At 45.5% G+C, this 25540-nt stretch overlaps 1 protein-coding gene across 1 annotated transcript in view; it reads right to left on the reverse strand.

Moving 5' to 3' along the window:
• Nucleotides 1–4278: 4278 nt before the first annotated feature.
• tmtc3 (transmembrane O-mannosyltransferase targeting cadherins 3) overlaps nucleotides 4279–25540 on the reverse strand; it is a 31583-nt gene continuing 10321 nt past the window's right edge. The window contains exons 7-15 of the mRNA XM_030365580.1: nucleotides 23674–23926; nucleotides 19330–19478; nucleotides 18816–18936; nucleotides 18338–18449; nucleotides 16395–16498; nucleotides 14211–14380; nucleotides 11465–11691; nucleotides 6598–7256; nucleotides 4279–6538 (exon numbers count right to left, since the gene is read on the reverse strand). Coding sequence (XP_030221440.1) covers nucleotides 6377–6538; nucleotides 6598–7256; nucleotides 11465–11691; nucleotides 14211–14380; nucleotides 16395–16498; nucleotides 18338–18449; nucleotides 18816–18936; nucleotides 19330–19478; nucleotides 23674–23926 — 1957 coding nt within the window. The 3' untranslated portion in view covers nucleotides 4279–6376. The remainder of the gene's footprint in view (nucleotides 6539–6597; nucleotides 7257–11464; nucleotides 11692–14210; nucleotides 14381–16394; nucleotides 16499–18337; nucleotides 18450–18815; nucleotides 18937–19329; nucleotides 19479–23673; nucleotides 23927–25540) is intronic.

The following is a 25540-nucleotide window of genomic DNA, read 5'->3' on the forward strand; positions in this document are numbered from 1 at the left end:
GGACTGAGTGAAACGTGCTCTTGTCTTCAGTGTCGTTTGAAATCTCCCAAGGAACGGCAACCAGGCACGGGTTAAGTAGCAGGTCCGGGCCACATTTGAAGTGATCAATGATCCTTTTCTTTCTTACTTTTCTCTCTCTCTTCAAGAGAGAGAGAGAGAGAGAGAGAGAGAGAGAGAGAGAGAGAGAAACTTTGGCATTGCAAGAGGTTCGCACCGAGCTGCTAAAAGGCAATCCCCAGTCCTGTTGAAAAGTTATATTATTTGGGGGAGGGGGTTTACTGGCAGCTAAAAGAATGGGTCAAGTGGGAGCAATAGGGACTAAGAGATGTGATTCAAGTGGGAAGTGAGATCTGTCAATTCCCGTAATAAAAACACGTCTTGGATAACAGAGTTGTCAAACCATTCAGTATGAGAAACAATAACAGTGAGCTAAACTTAAAATGCCTTCCAGGCTGCGTTCTTTGGATCACAACGCCTCACACAAACCACAGTCCTTCTTCATTTTGCGTGGGGAATTACATTTAGATAATAAGATAATAAACCGACAGACGTGCAGACGGACGTACAGGCAGGCAGACACACGGGCAGACATGCTATCAGTAACCAGATAAAGGAATCCGATACACTATCACTGTATGTTGTGTTGCTATGTGCTCTTTTTCCTTTCATACTGGCAAGGGTCCGTGGAGTCACAAGTTTTATTCGGGGTCATCTGACGAACTCGGTCGATATCTAGGATCATTTTATTACCAACGAACTGTATGGCCTTGCCGCATTTTCCTCACAGCGTTTCTATCAAAGCGTCAATAGCAAGCTATTATGCCTGGCTCTAAGCATGCAGGGAGGGGATTCCCAGGCCATGGCCGACTGGCCATTTGCACAGACTGCAAGGGTCTCCATGGTTCCCAAGTCATCGCAGGAAGACAGAGAGGGGCCCTGGTGGCACCACAGCCCAGGACAACAAACAGGGGACACATTCCTGCCATTCAATCTCAGATCTGGACACGGTTAGGGAAATGCCTCACCTCACGATAAATACCGTTGGAGCAATTCCCAAGAACACAGTATTGTGTTGAAATTGTGACAGAGGAGACAGAGGAGACATGGTAAAAAAAATAAATAAACCCAATCCAACAAGATTCAAGATAACAAGACGGCCGTTGGCAAAATACAAAGGGACCTCACCGATTAAAGGGGATGGAGTTTAGCCAGAGATAGAATCCCGCTTTAGGTAAAAGCTCCTGGAGCTGTCCCTTTAAGCATCTGCTTCCAGTGGTTTTTGATCTCCCACCGCCCCACTCTGCTCTTGTATTTGTCTTGAAGGATCAGCCGGAGCGAGTGTGTCAGGCCCTGTGGTGGGTCCTCATGGCTCCAGACACTACCACCGGGCAGCAGCCGGGAAGAAACCTTAGGTCAGTGGAGCCGAGATGCACAAGACGAGCGTTTTTCCATACGGCTAGACGGTATGGATGACTTGGTAGATACTTATTGGACGTCTTTACTAGTGGCACACCTATTAACATAAACAGAGGAGAAATAGGAAACATTATAAAAAGACAATGGTGATCAGTCTGGTAGGAAGAGGTAAAAGTAGTAATAAATATAAATAAGAAATGTGGCACTGTGCAAATTGTCGCTATGTATGGGCCAACTCCTATTGGCTACTTTGAGGACCTGGGGACATGTCAGCGTGAATGACACATATATGCTTCAGATATGTACTTTCAACATTTTATATAAGAGTTTTTCAGCCTGCATCCTTAAAATGTGGTTCATAAAAAGTTAATGAAAAACATAACAAAAAAAACAAACATGTCATCCTTCGTGGTGGTATTCCCTTAGCGGAGGTGATTAAAGCCCCTTTACTCCATGGAGTACCTCTTTGAGTTGACCATGCATAAATCCTAAAAGGCCTTGGCTAAAACTCTCCCCTAGTAACAGCAACATCCTCCAAGTCATACAGACAGGATATCGGGATACCAAAAAAGGATAGAATGTTTTGTTTATTTCCAGGATTAGGAAAGACAAAAGGCAAATATTTTAGCAGTGGCCTCAACGAATTTCCAGGGTACTGCAAAACAGGTTATTTGAAATTGAAGCCTAACCAAGGCCAAGCGTGTGTAACTTAAGCCCAAACCAGCGTTGCCAATCCGTTAAAGGAAAGATTGGGAAAGCTTCATAACATCCTTCTCTTATCGCAGCACATTCCGGAGAGCGTTCCTACCAGGCTTATTACATTTACATTTAGGGCATTTAGCAGACGCTTTTATCCATAGCGACTTACAATAAGTACATTTGTCATAAGAAGTGCAACAATATATCGCTGTCCGGTACAGTAAGGATGTTCATAGAACCAAGTGCAAGTACAAACAATCGCTAGGCTAACCATTTCCCTGTGTTACAGCAATGATAGCAGCTACTGCAGTTGCTACACAGTTAAGTACTATAATACAATGCAACACAATACAATACAATGTACAATGGTGGCCAGAAGGGCCACCATTGTGCTATGCAGAGTTGAGGTGGACTCTGAACAGGTGAGTCTTGAGTCTTTTTCCGAAGATAGTGAGCGGACTCTGCGGTCCTGAGAATGGCAGTGAGCTCGTTCCACCGCTGAGGTCCCAAAAGCGAGAAAAGTTGTGACTTTGCTGATCGACCTTTGCTACCTCTTAGCGATGGCGGGTACCAGACGTCCAGCTGAGGTAGTTGAGCGGAGGGATCGAGCGGGGGTGTGTGGCTTTACCAATGCTTGGAGGTAGGCAGGGGCAGTTCCATCGACTGCCTTGTATGCCAGTACCATTGTCTTAAATTTGATGCAAGCTTCTACAGGGAGCCAGTGGAGATCCGGAAGAGGGGGGGTCACATGGGAGAACTTCGGTAGGTTGAACACGAGGCGCGCTGCCGCATTCTGGATGCGCTGCAAAGGTTTAAGCGCAAAGGCAGGAAGTCCAGCCAGGAGTGAGTTGCAGTAGTCGAGGCGGGAGATGACCAGTGATTGGACTAGAAGTTGAGCTGCTTCCCTTGTGAGGAAGGGCCGGATTCTGCAAGTGCAAATCTGCAGGATCGGGTCACCGCAGTCATGTTTGCGGTGCAGCATTACTGATTGTCCAATACCACCCCGAGGTTTCTGGCAGTTGGATAAGGAGATACAGTGATGTTCTCAACGGTCTCCAAAATGTGACATAGCCAAGTTAGGTTTAAACTAGAGCTGTCAATTAAACGCGTTATTAACGGCGTTAACGCAAACCAAATTTAACGGCGTTAAGAAAATTATCGCGCGATTAACGCAATTACTTTATAAAAAAAAAAAAAAAAAAAATTTTTTTTTTTTTTTTTTTCTTTGGCTCAAAACAAAGAAGCAGTAGCCTGACTGCTATGTTCAAATGACATTTGTTCAAAGCAGTCGTTTAATTGCACTATAGGCTCTTTTTTTGTATCGTCCTGTTTTGATCAGTGTATATGCCAATGTTGTTATCAATAAAAAATCATTTGCACAAGGCAAGCCGATGCACTTCACCATGTTGATAGGAGAATTAAAATGAGAAGAATTATGGGACAAAAAAATCAAGGGATATTTAGCATAGAAAAAGAATTTGCGATTAATCGCGATTAATTAGAGTTAACTATGACATTAATGCGATTAATCACGATTAAATATTTTAATCGCTTGACAGCTCTAGTTTAAATTTAATAGTCTGAAGAATAGAGGAGAGACGCAAGTTTCATCTGACACAAAAGATAATTTATTTATTTTCCTTCAATATAAAATACACAGTATAGCAATTCATGGATCCACAGGTATGCAAGTTGACTTCCTAATCTTATTTTATACCATCACAGGCTTCACAGGAATATTCCATATCTTTGCACTCTGTATTGCTGTTCTATATCTTTGCTAGGTATTTATGTTTTATCTTTGCGAAAATCTGCTGAACAAAAATCGTTGTATGGTTGTCCCATAACTTTATGCCTTTCATTTTGGGATATGATATAATCATGTTTAATAGTGTCATTACTACTTCTAGCTAGTGGTCCCTGCATGTATGCACCCTAACTTTTAGGGACTGAGATGGGCCTACTTGTCACGGGTCAAAGGCCGGCTGTAGGGTGACCTTTGGGTACCAAAGGTCTTTGTAGGGTACCGAAGACATAGGTCTACTCATTAGGGCTCTAAGGCCTACCATCTAGGGTACCTTTGCCTGTAGGTTAGGGTACACAAGCAGCAGATTCATTGTTCACAAGCACATCGTGTTTGGTTAGAAAAAGAAATGATGCAGATTGACACAGCAATTTTCCATTTCTTTATTTTAAAGTTTGAAATTCCCACAACCCACCCGGGTATTGCATTAAAAAAGATTTGTGAAATTGTAAAAAAAGAAACAAAATTAAAACATTCATTAAACATTTTTTAGTTAGACACAGGTTAATACAAGAACGCGTTTTGCACCCATTGTCGTTTCTGGAGAGTCGTACTAAATGTGGCAAACTGTAGTCAGTCAACTTTCCCAAATAAGGTACCTTGGCTTCAAACGATACTGTCAGTGGTTATATATATACTTTTTTTTTTTTTTTAAACAGTTTTTCTTGTACCAGTGCATAATAACGAGATCAAACCTAAAATAAATAACATTGAATACATAGAAGCCGTGGTATATTTCACCCGACCTCTGTACCTGCCTCAAAGTACATCACCTCCCTCATTTCGTCCCAAGGGGTTTTTGTCTTAAAAGCACAATTGTAAGCCCATCAGTCAAACTAACAACCCAAGGGAAAAAACAAAAAAACGTGCACATTTTCAGCCAGCGCTTACAGTGACACCCAAGAAAACAATCCTTCCCTTTTTAAGTCGGCCGTGAGAACCCCCAGAAGGCCAGATGAATCACAGGAGTGTAAACCATCACTTCTGTGATTCATCTGGTAGGGGCCTTACCCGACATGGCCTGCACACAGAAGAACTGAAAAAAATAAAGGACACCTATTCCTAAATCAACATCCCTGGCGATTTTAATATACACTGCATAACACCGTGATGGAGTCCATTTCATCTAAAAAAGTTTTTATTGAGATAATACGTGGTCACAGCGTCGACGGGCGTTGTTCCAAGCCCGCTGCTCGCACCGGCAAGACTGACCGTGAAAGTAGCGCCGCTGGCGCTCACCGCCAAGTGTTTCCTGCAATCAGGAAAAGGCCCGCGGAGGCCCCAAACCATAAACTCATCACAAAGTTTACAGAATGCGACAAGTGGTTGCCTGTCTGTCGATGCCACGCAGTGCAAAAAGATGAGTACATTAATAACACTGCGCATACCCCCAACACACATGACCAAATCAATTTACAATAAAAAAAATAATAACCTAGAGGGTTGAACTAGTGTCAGCGCATAAAAAGGACAGGACTCTGCTTTGTGCAAGTATGCTGAGAAATCACAGCTCAGGGTTGGTGATGGTGGTGGTGGTGGTGGTGGTTCCGAGGGTGGGGGGGGGGGGGGGGAACTGAAAGAGCACACTGACGACGCCTGAAGCCGGCCGTGGCAGCGGGGCCCGTAGAACGGCACTCAAAAGCAACACTGCAACCGAAGCTCAATGTGGGCTGTGGGTGGGCCGGGGTGTGAATGCGGGATGGCAGGTGTTTGACACTAGACATAAACATCAAACTGTGGGGGCTGGAACGTGGAGACAACGGGGCGGGGCGGGGGGGGGGAAGTGGAGGCCCGGCAGCGGTCCAGATGCCAGCCGCTAGGACGGGAGCCAGCAGGGGGTGAGGGCCCCACAGAGCATGCGTTGTTGATCTCTCGCCCGTGTGAGTGTCAGGGTGTATTTCCAGAGGCGTTACACACCAGCATCTCGCCCGGCGCGTGGGAAGAGGGGAAGCGCGTCACTTCCAGTCATTGTCAACGATACAATCCATTCCAATTTTGTTTGGGAGGTTGAGGTGGGGGGGGGGGTGGGGGGTGAGTCATGCTTTCGAAAAAAAAAAAAAAATATCCAGTGACTCACAGCGTCCTGGCTAAATCAAAACCCAGGAGAGGTGAAACTGCCGTTTCAATGAATGCCAACACACACAAACACACACACAGGCATCATTTAAAGGATTAAAAGTGACAGATGTCAAAGGGCCTCTGTGCCGGGCTCCCGCACCGTGACTCATGTTGCCTTGTGCCGTTCGTGCGACGTGGCCGCCTCGACGAGCCGTGCCGTGCAGAGCCGACGAAACAACAAGAAGGTTGACTAAGAACAACTAAAGCACAGAGCAACAAGCGTCGCCGTTATTGAACCCAGGGACCCTGGCAGCCTGACCCTGGTCGAGGGAGAGACGTCTGCCGACGCAGTCCTGGGAGTCACCTGGGCGGGGCCCCTCCCCCCCCCCCCCCACTACATCAGTCCCCGCTCAGTATGCGCTCTATCTCCTCCAGCCTCTGGAGGGCGGCCGCCCTCTTGGTCTCTATGTCTTTTATCTCCTCGGCGGACTTCCCTTCAGTCCGCTGTTCCGATTGGCCCACGCCCTTGAGCCGGGGCGCGGGGGATTTCCGCGCATTCTTCTCCCCGGCCGCCACCGTTCCCGGGCGGTGGCCGGGCGCTTCCCTTCCTCCCTTCCTGCGGCCTCCCCCGCCCCCGCCCCCACCCCCACCCCCACCCCCGGCCCCCCACCCCCAACCCCGGCCCCCTTCTCCTCCTGGAACGGCGCGGCGGCGCCCTCTGCCGCGCTCAGCGGCTGGCCCGCCGCGCTCATGGCCGCCATCTTGCCGCGCACGATGCTCAGGTGGCGGCGCACGTACTCCTCGTGCGGCGCCATGGCCAGCGTCTCCTCCAGGCAGCGCTCGGCGCGCGGCAGGTCGCGCTCCTCGAAGTACACCACGCACAGGTTGTGCTTGCCCTGCACGTTGCCCGGGTCCATGGCCAGGATGCGCTGGAAGCAGGCCTTGGCGCCCTGCGTGTCCTTCCTGTGGTTCATCAGGATGTCCCCCTTGAGGATCAACCCTTTGACGTGCTCGGGGTGGTAGCGGAGCAGCTCGTCCAGCACGGGCAGGGCGTCCAGCTCGCGGGCCGACTGCGAGTAGAGCAGCGCCAGGTTGAACAGGGCGCTGCGGAAGCCCGTCTGCAGGGAGATGGCGCGGCGCATCCAGCGTTCGGCCGCGGCGTTCTCGCTGGCGTCCATGGCCAGCATGCCCAGGTTGAAGTAGCCGTTGGCGTCCTCGGGCTCCTCCTCCACATACACCAGGAAGCGCCGGTTGGCCTCCGGGCGGAGCTTGGGCTCCCCTGCCGCGCGGGGGAAAACACGGGGGTTTGGTTAGCGTGGAGCCCGGTCGTTGCACCGGAGGCGTCAGTGTGGGTCAAGGCAGGGCGGTGCGATTAATCGAGGTTTGATCGCGATTTTTGCGTCAAACAATCAAAATACGTATATATTAGAGTTGAAGGGTTATTTTTTTTAATATATTTATTTTGTTTATTAAATGTCAGCTGGAACAGAACAGCTGGATACATATACAACCTTTTCGATTTTAACATGTTGTAATTTAACATTTTGTGCGTTTATTTTAAGGGAAATTCGAATTCTCAGTTACAAAGAGTTTCTTTGTGGAGCAATGCTGAAAAAATGCATCATGTTTTCCAAATCTAAAATAATTGTCTGATTGCCCAAAAAATAATTAGTGATTATTAGGGATGTCCGATATTGGCTTTTTTACCGATATCCGATATGCGATATTGTCCAACTCTAAATTTTCGATTCCGATATCAGCCGATACCGATGTCGATATTTGTGTTATTTTTCCTCAAACCTAATTTAGGTAACATTACATATCTCCTGTTGTGGAATTAACACAACATGCTTAATGTTATTGTGATGCCCCACTGGATGCACTCTTGAATGCAACAAGGCTTTCCAAATGTTAACATTGTCTGTGCAAAATAAGAAAAATACTTCAACTTAATTTAAGGGAAAAGTGCCATGTTTATTTTTATTTTTTTAATGGTCTCAGACAACAGTTTGGATTACACTCTCCCTGAGATAATCTTGACAATGCCCACAACAAATAGGGCAAACTTGACTTCACAAATGATAAAACATTGTACCTGAACAACTATGTGCAACATAGCAGTATGTTTCTTTAACTAAAACTCAATAACCTTAATTGAATAAATGCACAAATATGAGTCAATTACAATGTGCACTGTACTGCACAATTTTGAAAACATTTATTTGTGCTATTACGGTTTTAAGGCAAAAGAAATCCGATGCCGATATTGACAGATATTACAATTTTATGCTAATATTGGGCCGATAATATCGGTGGGCCGATAATATCGGACATTAGTGATTATGATTTTTCCCCATAATCGAGCAGCCCTACGTCACAGTCGGGACCGGTTACCACGGCGCACGAGAGTGAGAGCTCTAGGGTGTCTGAAGGGTGGAGAGTCTGGCTGGAGCCAGAGCGTGTCGCTTTGCATTCCGCTCAAGCAGGCGTTATATTTTATAATGTCGGGAAGCAACGTCTGCAGGGGATTTGGGAGCGTTATGTCTTTAAATGCGTAAAGCTATGACTACTAAAACAATGCATGTCTTTGTGTTTTGTATCCATTTTGGAACTGGGTGTCTCCCAACTATTCTGTCCTTGTAAATTGCAAGATGTCAAGGCCAATCAAATACACATAAAAACGAAAAACTATAAAAAAAACCACATATATATATATGTGAACTATAAAAAACACAGTCCAATTGGTTTGCCGTGACGTCACGTTTAATTCCATTATTTAATGGTCAAAATCAAAATGAGGGTGTGTAAGGCTTTGATAAATCCCCAACCGGACGAAACCATTGCATAAAAAAGACTAATCTGGAGTAATTGGCTTCCCATGAGCTATGGAGAATAGGGCACCAACAAAGGGGGAATATCGATCATCAAACTGAATGCCTCATTGCAGATATCATCGTGTGCTTGCGTGCGGGACATCATCCCCACACACGCAGAGTAGATCCCTCACCTGCGTGATTTTTGAATCGTTCGTTCTTCGATGTGACGACAAAATTAAAAAGGTTAACGTAGTGTTAACTTGACATCATTACTAAATCCTACCATCTCTCCTACTGAACCCTGGAGGCTTTTCCTTGCGTAACCCCTGACGCGTTATAATCAGGCCTTCTGCCTGGAGCCTAACATCCACCCAACACGATGGGGCCGAGTGCGTGCCTTACAGGCCTGATCGTAACTTATTGTCCGCTCCACACAGAGATCCTGTGTATCATCTCCGGACTGATGTGCCGCGGCGCCATGTGTTTCCCCTTACGGTGAGTTCTGCTGGACGGACGGGCAGTGAGCATAGTTTGCAGGTCAGCGGCGGCGCGAGATCCTCTCTGCTTCTGCTACGCACCACATTCCAAAAGGGAGAGGACTGGAGTGCTGGGAAACGACGGCGCGGGACAACTCTCTGACGTGGTTGTTAAGAGCGGCATTCCTACCTAACGAGGGCGAGTTCAACAACATTCGGGGAAAGTTAATGATCACAGAACGCTCTGTCTGGGAGGCTTGGATAGGCCGACCAGGTGTGGGCATTCCTCCAAAAAAAATTGGTTGGTTGAGAACCCGGGAACCTCGGGCGGAGCCGGTACGGGCCATTACAGGTGGTAGTCATTTTGCTTTCCACTCAAACTAAAAGCCCATTATATTTCTGTCAGGGGGGAATGCTTGCTGGGGATTTGTGAGCTATGTGTACAATAGTGAGTAAAGCAATGACGGACTACTAAATCAATGAATCTCTTTGTGTTTGGTTCAATGGTAAAAGCTTCCCTTTGCCATTCTAGAACTCAAGTAGGATTTGATTTTGTTATCTGATTTCATGACAACGTTTCTCTGTGAAGCACTTTGAGTCTGCCTCGTGTATGAAAAGTGCGATGAAGTGTGATAAATAAAGTTGCCTTGCTAGAACAACAATCAATACCTGGGTGTCTCCCAACTACGGTGTCCAAGGAAATTGTTCCGGCATTACTTCTAGGTAGCGGGATATTGTTGGAGTGAGAGAGAGATGCTCGTTTCCCCTTTTCTCTGTAGCGGAGTCAATCAAAGGTGAGGGCATGAAAGAAAAACACCATGACGTGTTGAACCAAGGTTAAACCCCTCTAAGTGAATGACTCACCTTCCCTTTCTCCAACATGTTCACAGGAGCCAACGTTATGGATGGACGTGTGACAATGTTCTATTGACATTCGACTGCTAAACGAATGCCTCTGTGTTCACCCAGGTGCACCCGGACTAACCTTCATCAGGAATGTGTGTCGCACACTAACGAGAAAGTGGTGTAGCGCTAAGGATTTAACTTAACAACTGATCAACGGGGTTTCGAGGAACTAGTGAAACGCCGTGGACGTGAGTGAAGCCTTTCATTGTGTCGCGGATCGAGGGTGATGAGTGACGGACGTTGACGTTTGAGGCCGGGGCCACGAGGGAAAGTTATGCCATGTCAGAACCCTGTCCAACCCTAGGGGGGAGTAATGAGGGCCGTCTTTGTCCCCCCCCATCCGTTGCTCTCGGGATCGCAGGTCACGGCACGACGGGCTCGCACAGAAGAAAAAAATAAAAATAACAAGCTTCTATATTATTACACGGCGGCAAAAAGACGGATGGCTTTCGCTTCGTATTACCAACGAGTCGTTCAGTCATATGACCGGCGCTTTCATCCAAAGGGCCTCGTGGATCATGCGGCAAACGAGCAGGTTTGGGGAAAGGCGTCTTGCGCAAGGATCCTAATAACAGACTACAGACTCTAGGGTTCCAACAACCATTAGACTACCTACCCAGACCGACCCCTTATCTCTACAGCAGCCTTGCTTACCAGACACCTGGATCCTAATAACAGACTGCAGACTCTAGGGTCCATACCCAGGGTCGTTCAGCTGTGAGTCAGATCCCCCAAGGGCCTAGAACCATTAGACTACCTACCTCGACCGACCCCTTATCTCTACAGCAGGGGTCTCAAACTCGCGGCCCGGGGGCCAATTGAGGCCCGCGGGAGGATATTTTGTGGCCCCCTACTTGACATCATAGTCATGGTTAGTGCGGCCCGCGCGTTGTTGTCATACACACATTTTTACTGAGTGGCTTGCCACGCTATTTTATCACTGTGATAGGGTGACCAGATGTCCCGGTTTTGCCGGGACACTCACAATTTTGAGTTGCGTGTCCCGAGTCCCGACAAAAGCCAAAGGACGCTAAAATGAAACAAAGCGCTTTACAATATTGCCTCACATTCACCATTCACACACACATTCACACACCGACGGCGGAGTCAGCCATGCCAGGCGACAGTCAGCTCGCTGGAGCGCAGTTAGGGTTAGGTGGCTTGCTCAAGGACATCTCGACACTCCGGAGCCGGGGAATCGAACCGGCGACCCCTTGAGGTTACCAGCCAACCCGCTCTGCCTCCGGAGTTACCACCGCCCCCCTTATCTCTACTGCGGCCTTGCTTACCAGACTCCTGCATGAGGAGGGCGGAGTTGAAGAGCGCCAGCTTGTGGCGCGGGTTGAGCTCCAGCGCGTGCTCAAAGTTCTTGAGGGCCTCGGTGGGCTCCTTCATCTCGATGTTGACGATGGCCAGGTTGTACCACAGGTCGGGGTTGGTGCGGTCGAGCTCCAGGGCCCGTAGGTAGGCGTCACGGGCCTCCGAGGGCTTGTTCATCTTCAGCAGGAGCTCCCCTCTGAGAAGGGGCGACAGTAGAGTGTGAGGGGGTGTGTTCACACTGTGAAAGGCTTTGTTATGGTTCCACGTTGACCCAAACACGCAGACGCTTCGAAGCAGTCGCAAACTCGTTTTGGTTCTGCATCGGGTTTATGTTAGCGGACCGATCACCTTGACACAAGGTTACACTTTTTGGGAGGCGCACGCCAGGTCCTTGGAGTGGATGCAAGGAGGGGCCGCAAGGACGTAATGGGTCGGTAAACCCCCTCGCGTTGGGTCAACGTGGAACCATAACCACTGGGGAACATTCAGAGATTGTTTCGAATGTTTTTTTTTCCATTCATAATGCAGGTCTTTCCCTGCCCGAATTCAAGCTGGCCTGAGACTGCAGTTTAAAATGAACTGAACCGTTTTCCCTTCATCATTCCTACTGTGTTATCTAAAGAAGACGTAGGGACCGCTGCGTGGGCGTCAGCGGCCTTCGGGGCCACCCATTGATCAGAGTCCCACTCGGTTGCGGCAGAGCTCCACTGCAGCCTTCAAGGACAGGTGCTGCTCCCCAAGGAGGGATCACACTGCCACGCTGGCTGTGACCTCTCATTTCTACGGCTGCAACTGAGGAGTGGGTGAATAAATAAATAAATATAATGGAATCAATATTACAATCATCCCAACAGGTTCTCTTCACGATATCGAAGTAGGAAGCCGGGAACGAGAACGAAACACAGATGGAGCATTGGTGTGTGTTTATACATTCTTTCGGCCGGCATTGGAAGCCGTCAACACGCTGTTTTCTGTGGTGGCTGGGATGCCGCTGAGCCACTGGCGGTTGGAATGTGGACGGAGAACAAAAGGGGATTTGCATGTAGTGTGGTGACTAATCGACCATATAATCAATCACTGATTTCAAACTGTCAACAGAGCCATGGGCCCACAGCCGCAGTTTGACTCGTGTTATTGAAGTTCTTGAGGGCTTCACGACTGTACCTATTAACAGTGTTATCCATCCATTATATTTTGTAACAATAATCACAATACTGTTCTGTTGTTATACGTTTCTGACAAACGCCGAGAGGAGAGGATTGGGGGACATCACTTGGCGAGTTAGGGTGAGTTTTGCAAGTTCCCGAGTCACGGCGACACCAGCCGTTTAGAAGCCTGTTTCCTCCGATAACTTCGTTTACATCTTGCATGCCCCTATTAGGTCTGACAGAAGCCACATGTGGTACTCGTCTGCAACATGGAGAGGAAACACGGCGGTAAATGCAATCACAACACGGAAGCTTGGTTGTTTCAGCGGCCTCTAGAGCAAAGCCTCTGGATTCCAAGAGGCGGAGACTAGAAATCCAAGCTGAGATGGCCTGTAGCTCCTTAACCCCAAAAATCACTCTAAGGCCCAATCCCATTTCTACCCCTTACCCCTTCCCCATACCCCTCCCCCTTGTTTGAAGGGGTAAGGGGAGGGGGATGGGGAAGGGGTAAAACTAGGGGGGAGGGGTAAGGGGAAGAGTTTTTTGCGCTTTATACCTAAGGCAATAAGTAGCGATAGGGTGAATTCCCCCATTAACCCCCGATGTCCCAGCCCAGGGCCGAGCAGGTGCGATTCACCCTGCAGGGCTGGCCCAGCCAGTCCAGGAAGGCATGAGGGCACTCCTGAGGTGCTGCCAATGCAATATTAAACAAGTTCTTTCAACTGCTCCTGTCCAACCCCAATGATCTCACTGGCCACCTTCACCAGTCTACATACTCAATTTCTGTTATTGAGAGTCAAGTTTCCAAACCAGTTTCAATAAAACAGATTAAGGATAGGCATTGTAGAAAAGGGACATCTTAACAGTGTTGACATCAAATCCTCTCATTTTGCGTAACACAACCACTGCTGCACCTTCGTGCAAATGGTTTCTTGGCCTCAGAAGCGTATTGTCGATTACAGTCCCAAGGTAAGCGCTTAGAACCTCAGTGTCAGGGTCCCTGATAACAGGAGTGTTAGCACTCCTCTCGATCACGATCAACACGCTACACTATGAGTCGGCAGACGTGCATAGGAACTGTGTACTTTCTGGATAGATGGATGTAGGCCCAGCTGTTGTCGGAGAGGGGTGGACCCATTAATGATCGCTCACCCTTGATAAGACTTGAAGCCTGCAGGGTCCTGGGCAGAGCGTGACCCGTTTAGCATGAGAAGAAACACCCAGATGGCCTAAGGAATAAACCATTAAGCTCAAAGGAAAAAAAAAAAAAAGTTGGCCGAGGAAATAAAACGCATCACTGAGACGACACGTCCCACAAGTCGTGGCAACAAAGAAGAAAAATGCATATTCATTTATTAATAAGGAATGAATGATGTTCCTTTACTAAATTAATAATCATCTGAAAGTGAATTTCACATTTGCCGGACGAGTTTTGTTTTTCACGATTACGCCGCTGAGCTGAATCAGAGAGCAAAATCGGCTCTTTGTAGAAACCAGAGTGTCTCTATGACTGAAGCACGAGACTGACAGGGTGGGCGGGGGGGGGGGGGGGGGGGGGGGTCCTTGCCTGCTTATGTAGGCCTGCTTGAAGTCAGGCCTCATGCTGATGGCCTGGCGGTAGAGCTGGTCAGCCTCCTCCAGACGCGACTCGTTGGTCCGGATCAGGTTGGCCAGGTTGATGTAGACGTTCAGGTGGTTGGGGGCCACCCGGGTGGCGTACTTCCTCCCGGGGATTACCTGAGAGATACCAGACCGCTGATGAGATGGTACTGCAGGAAGTGAAGGACGATTTACGTAAGAGATAACAAAAACAACAATGGAACTGCGGATAACACTACCAGTTGGGCTGGTAGGCTGAAACTTCCATCAGATAAAAGATTCCTTCTGAGGTTCCTGCTGCCATGGAAAATATTTCCTTGGAAAAAAGTTTTGGAGCGCGTTCTGGGAAGCAAAAGCCGCGGGACAACTGTGTTTGTTTCGTTTCAAGGGTAAATCCATTTTAGGAAAAGGTGTGTGAATGGCTGTGTGGAGTACATGGTTTTTAAGAGCTGCATTCCTACCTACTTTGGGGAAGTTAATGATCACAGAACGCTCTGTCTGGGAGACTTGGTTAATCCGACCAGGTGTGGGCAAGTGCACCTCTACAACTTTACTTCAAGGTACCCACAATGAGAAATCGGGGTACAAGCGGCTGTGCCTGTAGGGACCACGACAGACCCCCTGGGGGGTTATTGATGATCCTTTATGGGCCATTTCAAAATCCACCCTTTAGTTACATGAGCAGGAATGTCCTACCAGATGTGTGATCAGTCAGATAGACCAGCCAACCAGTTGGTTCAGTTCACTCACTAGGCTGGTTGGTGGATTTATTTATCAAAGATCTGGATGGGAAATCAAATGTGCGTCACTAAAGGTTTGATTTTGAAATGGCTTGTCATGACGATTCAGCATGTGACCAGGTGGTAAAACAGTGGCCCTTTCACAATGTAGGTCACGCAGTGCAGTTATTATGGAGGCCTCGTTCCTGGGACGCGGATTGTGGTTACAGCTCAGAACCCTGAATACAGAAAATTACCCTTTTTATACTGATGTATGAGTACAGCTCTTCGTCAGAGATCCCTTTATCGAGAGGACCTTCCACTCTCTCGCCACTTTAACCATCGAACTGAAGCAGATATCTCGCCCCGGAATGTCCCTCCCACTCTTTGGCCAATGTGCCCAAATTCTCAGCCCCCCCCTCCCAGGCTTTCCGTCGGGAGTTGAGAACACATTGGAGCTAGGCTTGTGAGGTTCAGGATGACATAGTGGTTAACAGCTGACTGATTGTTTGATCCTCCAAATAGACCGCTGGCTGTCCCTTGCTAACCTGAACCAAGATCCCAGATAAAGAACGCACTCTGCTCCCTGATCAGTCCCACGTTTAAACCACACGCTCCTCTCCTTGTTTCACTGGGAAAGGGGTAGTCCAACTGCATGTCTTATCACTTAGAAGTCACAGTCAAACGGCCAAACACATTTGGCCGTTTGACTGTTTTGATCAGAAAGGGTGAACCATCAACCATAGCTGAATTTCACCTTTAACATTATACAGTTGCAGAATGGCAGAGTATCATATCGGTATGACTGTTTGTTTACTACTCACTTTTTGACTATTTTATCATCAACACCCTCAATGCAATAACACCAAACGACAAAAGACTTTGGGGCCTTACAAGAGGTTGCCAAACCCCTCCCTTCCCCTAAGGCTAGGGCTTATTGAGGAAGGTGCCTAAAGGTAGACTGAGGCTGCGGATCAATCCAAGAATGTTGACGGCTGTCAGACACCCTAGCAAGACGTTTCCTACAAAATCCTTCATTCATAGTTCAGGGCGCACGGCGCACCTGGCATTAAAAGGCGGTGTGAGGACATCTCTCCAAAAGAGTGTCAATCCCAGGTTTTCTTTAAGGTTTTAGATGGAAGAGACTCAACATGACAACTAATAAAAGACTTGCTGGCAGACAAGAAACTGGTTTTACTTTCCCATAAAACGATTTGCCTACCACATAAATAAACAATTCTTATCCAAACAAAACGGATGCCATAACTGTTCTTTGCAAACCACTGTATAGCAGGAGTGTCCTTGCAATGAACATTTAATTCCATGCTGCACACACACACACACACACACACACGCACACACACACACACACACACACGCGCGCGCGCGCGCACGCACGCACGCACGCACACGCACGCACACGCAGAAGGTACCTGTGGCATCAGGGATTTGGCGATCATGTAGGCTTCCTCAGCCTCTTTAGACATGTTCAGGTTCTTGTAGGTTCTCCCCACGTTCATATGGGCACCGATGTCATCTAGATGGACAACCAATCAGGAGAAAGGATAAGTATCGGATTCGAATTCAATAGATATGTGTTTGTTGACTAAATGACACCCTGTTTTACCCTTGGAATCGGATGTCACTAAAATGCGTACAACATCTAATTTACACCTGGCATTAGAATGCGCCTCCAGTGTCCACATAGGCATTCTATATGGCTCTTGCATGATAGAACTTGGTATTGTTTAAATAGGATGATGGCAGGCCCTAGTAAAATCAGAAATCATGTGGATTGACAGATCTGGTTACAAATGCGTCTTTGGTGAATTGACACCTTGAATTGTATGTTTTATGGCGACATCTGATTCATATCCGAATGGTTATATGGTTAGAGGGGCTATGAATAACCTTAAAACATGACTGTATTTCATAACGCTTGTAGTGCCTTTTGAACACAAAGTAGTCCCTTTTGAACACAAAGCGTGTCTGGAATGCAAAGCTGATGTGTGGTGATTAGAGAACCAGGAAATCCTCAATGGGAATAATGTGTTTTGATGGCGATTTCAAAGAAACAAGCAAAGAAAACCCCCTGCGTCTGAGCCATGCACAAGAGCCGGAAACTCAAGACAGAGGCTAAGCCGAGTGAACATGGGCGATGGGAAAGATTGAACCAGCTTGCCCAACCCAATTTAGAATGCATGATTCAAGTGACTGATAATCTATTCAGTAATTCAAGAGGCCTCTCTTTTTTCAGACTCTTTCAGACTTGAATCAAGTGAATATTAACTACTCAGGGGGGAGTCATCCAACGGCCAGATTTTCAATTGATTAAATTATATATATTAAATATGTTATTTTGTATATTTTCATTTCATGTACTGGGAATCAGAGGGTATGTAGTAGGGATGTTGCACCAACCAGGCAAGATAGTGAGCTCACTAAAGCACACATTAGGTTCCATTATAATACTTTTTCCAGTGCATACATTCTGAGAATGGGGGACTCCCAGAGGGAACTGGACCCCTAACCGCCATGGTAATCCCCAGTTCAGACGCAAATATACATAACCCTTATTCAAACTAGGGATGCACCGAAATGAAAATTCTTGGCCGAAACCGAAACCGAATATACTGAAACAGTTGGCCGAAAGCCGAAACCCAATACCGAATGTGGCTTTTACTGTTTTTCATTCATTTTGCTTTTTTGTCTTGCTTTTCAATAAAAAAAGTCAATTACAAATTTGATACAAAATATTTATTTAATACTGAACGTTTTCTAACATTCCAGCAGACCTTATAGCAAGAATTGAAGAACAATGTACCTTTAAATAAATGAGTAAAACTTTTTTTTTTTTTATCAAAAATAAAAATGTCGGTGTATTATGTCCGGCCTTTTTACTCCTTCAGCCGAACCCGAACATTATGTTTTGGGCCATTTTCGGCCGAACATTTTCGGTGGCCGAATATTCGGTGCATCCCTAATTCAAACAGAATCTTGTGAACACAATCATCCTCTGAGGTTTAAAATGAACAAAATACCCGGGCTTCTGTTAGATTTCATTCCACCTGGTCAATTTGTTCAGCAGGGACATAAGTCAGCAGCTGAACTTTAGCTACGCAGGCAAAGAATTATATACCTCCACATGTTCCAACAACACCACCATGTTGCTGATGGGATTATTCACAGACAAAACCTATTAACCGATTAATAATTAACAATAAATTACCACTGGCAGAGGTGTTGGCGTAAAAGGCAGTTGTTAAGGTTAATATTTATTTAAAAAGTGCTTGCAGAGGGAAATCTGTGCGATACACCGGATTTGGCCTAATAAATGTTTATAGCCCAGAGGATCAGATAGGATCAGTTTTCTTACCTGGCTGCACTCTGGTGGCCTGGAGGAAATAGCGGAGAGCTCTCTCGTAATTGTTTTGGTTTTCTAGTGCATGCCCAACATTGTTCCACAGTTTGGCATTGTTCTTGTTCACCTGAGGTGATAAAACAGAAGATTGTTATATTTAATCATGCGCAACGAAAACATACCTGAGGGGTATTTAATCAAGAACACAGAAATAAAGGCATATGCCTGATAACACATTTGATGAAATGACGTTTGCATGCATATCTTTTAATAAAAAATGCAACAATGTATTTTTTATTTATAATCAAATAGACCACGGTGTGCGGGTCTGTTTCTATCTTGGAACAGGGTACTGTGCCGGTCCGCCTTAGTCTTATACATTAATGGAAAACCCCGGCTCCAGTTTGGGCATTCTGGCAAGGAAGCTAAGGATCATTTAAATAAAAAATTAGCACATTTAAACTGGCGTCATTGGCCAAGTTGACTGGCGTACCTTCAGTGCAGAGGTGAACAGCGTGTACTCAGATTCCCAATCCAAGTTCCGGTTGAAGGTCTTCACGGCATGTGTGGCGAGGAGGACCCCAATGACCATCCACGACATCTTCTTCAGTTGTCTGGAGCAGAGGAATACATTCAATACCGTGCCCATGTACAAATGATCACCTAACTCCAACACTGGACGAGACCATCAATGCTCATTCCCTCTCCATGTGGCGGGAACTCCATTTACATACAGCATGGATTGGCTATCACTAGCTGGAATATCATCAATTATTAAAAATGAACACTTCCTGGCTTCAGGCCAAAATCTCTTTGATACAACATGCTGGATGCCAGCTGCATCAACCTTTTATTTTATGGACCATGAATACATGAACAAATTTAGGGGACCCATTATTTGCAGCACTTAAGTTAGGCTATTTCCTCACAAACGGCAAAATGCCCTTTGCGAGGAAGTACATCTTGACCAAATGGAAGGTCAAGGTGTACTTTGGACAAGCACTCACCCTTTGCGCGAGACCACCCTGAAGCCGTGCGCCACTAGCACACAAAAGCCCATGCTGGGGACGTAGAGCACCCGCTCAGCCACCACGAAACCCACCGGGAAGAAGAGGTTGGACGCGGGCACGAAGGGCAGCACGATCAGGGAGAGAGCCTGGGGGAGAGAGACAGACAGAGAGTGAGAGACGGGTGGAGAGCAAGAGATGGGCAGAGATCGAGAGACAGGCAAAGACAGGGAAACATTTGATTTGATTGCAGATACTAACTACAGACATTAGGAAAAGTCCCCCATGTTATATGAAACCAGCATGTTCAAATATAAGATAAAATCCCCGGTATGTAAACTACCCTTCCCTTTCGTGAAAACAAAAAAGTTTCCTCCTGTACATCTTGATAAATGAAGGAAAATTTTGTGCTCAAAGGTACAACCTTTAAAAGATCAACATTCTCAAAGTAATTTGTAAATGTAGTAAAATAACTGAGGAATGTTAAGCATGTTAATTGCATTAAAATGCCTGCAAATAGAGACGCAAACCAAGAAGTGCAAATTTGTTGGTAGGCAATAGGTATGTGAGATACAAGTTCTTATTAATTATAGAACGGATCTTATTAACTATATGGATAGTATTCGTCATTTCTGTGATTGCTGTTCAAAGCCAAACCCATGTTATTCAATTGTGTACCAAACACAATACATGTGTTTCAGAGCAGTGATTCACCGTCATATTCCTCGCAAAATGTCACCTGTCTTTTGCAGTGTAACCACAAGCCACAAAGAATGGTTTATGTTGCAATTTCATAAATGTCTTCCTAGTCCAAATGAGAGATTAAGGGATTACATTGAACTCACAAAATGCCATGCACTCTGACAGCCCAAACCAGCCTGAGGCAGAGATCAAATTTTCCCACAAGAATTAAGAAGTAAAGAGGTGGCGGAAAGCTTCTGCTGAACACCCCTGCAGTACCTCACGTTGCACAACTCCCAGCCCTAGTTCACATAGTTTAAACGATGTTATCTTTCTTTTGATCCTGGGGAATAAAGACCTTATTTGTACGGATACTTAATGATTACACTCACACACATTACGGCTTGTAAAGAACAACATTGGATCGCAATACTTGTGAATAAAAACAAACTATCACCATCATAAATTATAAGGCTATAAGGATACTGTGCTGGCGACACATCCTACGGAAGTTGTTTGCACCCCCATAATTCAGTACAGTACATTACTTCAATGAATCGTCATGTGACCGAGACAGTATTCCCACCCAGCCCCAATAAGCGTTTGGCACGAGTACAAAGATAACTTTGGTGGTCATTAAAACATGGGGCTTAAAATAAAGACAACTTTGACTTCAAGAAACTGATTCTGTCACTCCGGGACAGAGCTTCAAGCTAGAGATTATCGTGACAAGGACATAGAGTTTGGCTTTCTGTAATTAGAACTTGGAAAATCACAAGGCAATAACAGGAGACATCTATTAAATAGCACTAAGTGATTTAGTCAGAAGAAGGTTTATATAATGATTTATACCCTGTGAAAGACATTGTGCTTTGGGGAACTTTGCAAGCAATGGGAAAGCCATACACAATGCTGAAGGGCTTTACAGTTTGGAACACATCTGACAGCACTGGATTAGACAGTGTTTTACATGTGCAGACAGAGTTGATGCGTCCAAATAAACATCAGATTACCATAACCCAGACACGTTAAAGTGTGGCAAAGATCTTCTGGCCTTAAAGGATGAACAAGACACTACAAAACATCGGGCCTAATATTAAACCCTGTGGCACACCATGACATATGCTAAGCCAATTAAACCCCATTTAAATGGACATACTTATCCAGAAATGGCTGCTGAGATATCCCTATGCTGGTCAAATTATTACATATCATGATGGTCCGGGATAGTGTGAAAGGTCCTGGACAAGTCAATAAATCCCAATGGCGATGCACCAATGATCGCCTTAATAAATTAATGTTAACACGCTTACAAACAGGACACATTGAACTGTAAATGGTATTTAAGGTTTGTCAGAGTTGTACTAAAGTCTACAATTGTGTAAAATTGCCCTTTGCTCAATACTGCCTCATTCACCTAATCCTTAAATGATGGCTTCAGTCAATCCATTATATAGGCCCATGAAACTGGTCATTACATTTTCTTCCTCAAAAGGGTCTAAGCAACAATTTCCTCTCAAGTTGTAACGAGGTTCAGTCCTCTCCCAGAGAAGAGAAATAAGAAAGATTTTTTTGTGAATTGCCCTTCATAGCGTTAAAAATAGACACTATAGTTATCTTTTATATATTAATATATATTAACATATATTAATCATAGAACAATGGATAGTATTCGTCATTTCTGTGATTGCTGTTCAAAGCCAAACCCATGTTATTCAATTGTGTACCAAACACAATACATAACTCAGAGCTGTGATTCACCTTCATATCCCTCGCAAAAAACAAACAAAAAAACCCTTAGACCTTGTTGCTTAGACCCTCAAAAGGGTCTAAGCAACTATTTCTCTCAAGTTGTAACGAGGTTCAGTCCTCTCCCAGAGAAGAAAAATAAAGATTTTTTTGTGAATTGCCCTTCATAGCGTTAAAAATAGACACTATAGTTATCTTTTATATATTTACCATTATATCATAAGCAGAGCTTTACATGTTATGGTTAAACGTCAACATCCAAAATGAACCAACCCAAAGTGCCCACACTCACAACTCAAGAGTATTTTGAGTTGCGGAAAGTCTGAGTTGGCTTCACTCTTTGTCAAATTATTGATACCACGATTGGCCCGTCCCCAACGTACTCCCACAATCTCACATGCCATCTGCAGGATCGGTGCTGAACTCTCCCACGTTTAATAAAGCCCTAAGATTCTGCTTCCCTTGGAAATGTATCATAATGCAGAAGTATGAATATCCCCATAAAGCCTCACAATTCCGCCGATCTGTAATTTGTTCCGCAGGAGGCAATAGTCCAGAAAAACCTTAACCACACCACCACGTGGAACACATAAAGCTGGAACAGCACAATAAATAAAGCTTGCCAATATGACTTTCCTAATGGGTTGATGTTGGGATAATATTATGAAAACTGGTGGAAAAAGATCATTAGTGAAAGTGTTTTCACTGAGTTTACTGACCTCTTAGGAGGCCAGGGGACTCTTACACAAGCAACCTTACTTCAGCCACCAGCACCAAACCAAACAACAGCTTCCAACTAATGCCTTTGCTGACTGACAGCCTTTTTCATTTCCTCCCATCTTACTTTTGTAGCAATGCCCCATGTCCCATCCAATGAAAGATAATATGCGTTAATAATATATAACATAGATAATATCTATCTTTGTGTTCTTTATTTGAGATATACTGTATGATAACATGACTTGCCCATACTGGAGGAGATATAACGTGCACACTTACTGTAGTGATGGTATGGTATATCCAGCATTTTTATAAGTTTTCATTCAGTGAATGAATGAAATAACTGAGCGAGTAGTGTGGATGTTAACAGTGACAATGAAAGCTTTGTGCTTTGTTTGTGCTTTTGTGGCTCCTTGTCGGAATGTAATGTTCACCATGCATCCTCTAATGCAACAATGTTGTTTGTCTTTGCTTTTCTTGCATGCTTCACGTCATCTGTCAAGTCCGCTTGCCAGATCCCATGAAAATAAGCCATTCGGGAAAGAAAGTGAATCCAATACTCCCATCTCCAAACCTCAGCGTTCAATGAGTCTGTTGCAAACCATCAAGCACCAAACTCCATCCCATCTGGCATGTTCTGATATGCTCTGGCACTGCCGTAGTTAAACGTTTTGTCCCCATTTGCTGCTCTCCACCACAATAGTTTAACTGGATTGTCGAGTCCAAGTGTTGTAAAATTTACATTTGTTAATCAAACTTGTAAGATACCCAGCATCAAATAGACTTGTGTATCAGTATGTATGTATGTATGTGTGTATGTATGTGTGTATGATGTATGTATGTATGTATGTATGTATGTATGTATGTATGTATGTATGTATGTATGTATGTATGTATGTATGTATGTATGTATGTATGTATGCATGCATGCATGTCCATCCAATTCCATATACAAGTCCACACCCAGTTGGTAATAAGGAAACCAATGGATGGAATGGACAATTCACTTCATGAAAATCACCCACAACAGATGATGACTTTTGTGTACACCTGGGCTCCAGGCACATCTCAGTTCTCCCAATGATGTCCTTCAGATGCCGTAGGTTGTGTATAGTTTAGTTTTTCACTCTAGAGACCTTTCTCTGTCCCACGCCGATGCAAAATAAAGAAATGGGAACGGGAACGTTGGCTCACCATGATGACTGTTTTGGCGGAGCTGTGGCTGTAGCGCAGGCTGTGGTAGGCCAGCAGGCCCAGCAGGCCGTAGAAGGCCAGGGTGGCCAGGTTGCGGGCGTCTAGGAAGGACTCCACTAGGGGGATGGTGCCCATGGTCCAGTCGCAGCAGAGCTCCGAGGGGTTGAGGAGGAGCCAAGCGTTGACGGGCAGGAGGTAGTTGAACGTCAGCTGTTTGGTGGGCGCCGGGCTGACTGCCGCCGGGTTATCGAATCTACAGAGGAAAGGATTTGGGGGGGAGGCAACAGTCAAAACAACAGCGATTGTGGGTGCAAGACTCCTGAGATAACGAGACCTTGACCTCAATGGGAATCAGGTGAAAAATGAGAAAGGCAAACTGAGCTGTAAAACATATCCAGAATGAAAAGACAAACAAATATGCAAAACAATATGAACGTCTCAACTCTGAGGAACTCGGAATATCATTTTGAGAGCAGGTATAAATTGTTTTACCGCGATAAGGAGTTGACCGCAGTAAACTCATCCATAAACAGGAATCCCATAGGGGTTGAACATACATCTGACGCCACAATCCAAGAGGAGCAAAGCCTCTTAAGCACTCTATGCAGCATTCCAAGGATTGGCGCTGAACATCAGATGCTGAACAGCTCAGATATTTCCTGAGAGCTAAGCTGCTCTGTTTGGTAAACCCACCACAGACTAAACAGTTCTGGGCCCACCATGTCAAAGACAGACCCCCCCCCGCCCCCCTCTTCACGTCTTCCCGCCAAGACCAATCACTGCTCCGGGTCATTGTTATGGCTCAACCAGTGCTTTCTTTTTAATCATCCTAATTCTGCGATACAATCTGGAGACAGCCCATCATAACTGCAGGCGGATTAGGAGCATCTAGGCCAACCTCGTGTCATTTGATCTTTGAGATCCAGTGTCTTTGGGTTTCACTGCGGGGATAAAGTACATTTGATTTGTCTATGCTATAGGACTAACAATAGTTTGTGTTTGTGTTTCCGTCTTGTAGGAGCAGGACTGCTGTACGTAAACCGAGGCTTCCCTGGTTTCTTAGAAGATAAGAAATGCACAAATTTCACATTTGATATTTATCTTTGGGCTATGTGTTGTAAAGAAAAAATACTAAATGGATAAATTCAGGATAAAAGAATAAAATTAAACATATTATAGAATATTTATATCACTCTTTACTAGGAGATCTTTAACATTTCCTGTTGGATCGAAGCCAATGTAGACAGAAGAGGTTTCGTCTAGTGTTTCCACCAAAACGACACAGAGGTTAAAGGGAAGCCGAGGAGAGCTTTCACTAAAGCAAATCTCTTTAAAGACGTTACATAAACCATTGCATAATTTGCGTTGAGAACCGAGGCAAAACTCATACAATGTGTTTAGATAACCCCCGTGGTCCAGTGATGATAAAAACGATGTCCGTTTGGTTTGGAACTCATCGTCAGTGGTCTCGCGCACATAAAACACACAGCAGCTGTGTTGTGTTCTGCTTTTGTCTCGTTTGTTCGTAGGAAGCTCATCAAGACATGAATAAACGGACCACATATGTACAGCGCTTTATGTACAGCGCTTCAACAGGGACACCTCGATACTCCACGAGGGGGAGACGAAGCTTGAACCGTCCTCCATCCTGAACTACTGCCAGCGCTAGGCCTTAGGCCGTTTGAGGTTAGGGGAATAATCACTTAACTCAGCTCGCACTAAAACCATCATGGCAATATTTACATTACGGTTAAGGGCTCAGGATAATTTTCACTTGATGTGTCAAGTCATTTTATTTGCATAGCCGATAACCACAGTTAGTTTTAAAGGGCTTCCTAGGCCACATTATACAACACGCACTAACCCT

The sequence above is a fragment of the Gadus morhua genome, chromosome 9, assembly GCF_902167405.1.
Source record: "Gadus morhua chromosome 9, gadMor3.0, whole genome shotgun sequence".
NCBI classification, from domain to species: Eukaryota; Metazoa; Chordata; class Actinopteri; order Gadiformes; family Gadidae; genus Gadus; species Gadus morhua.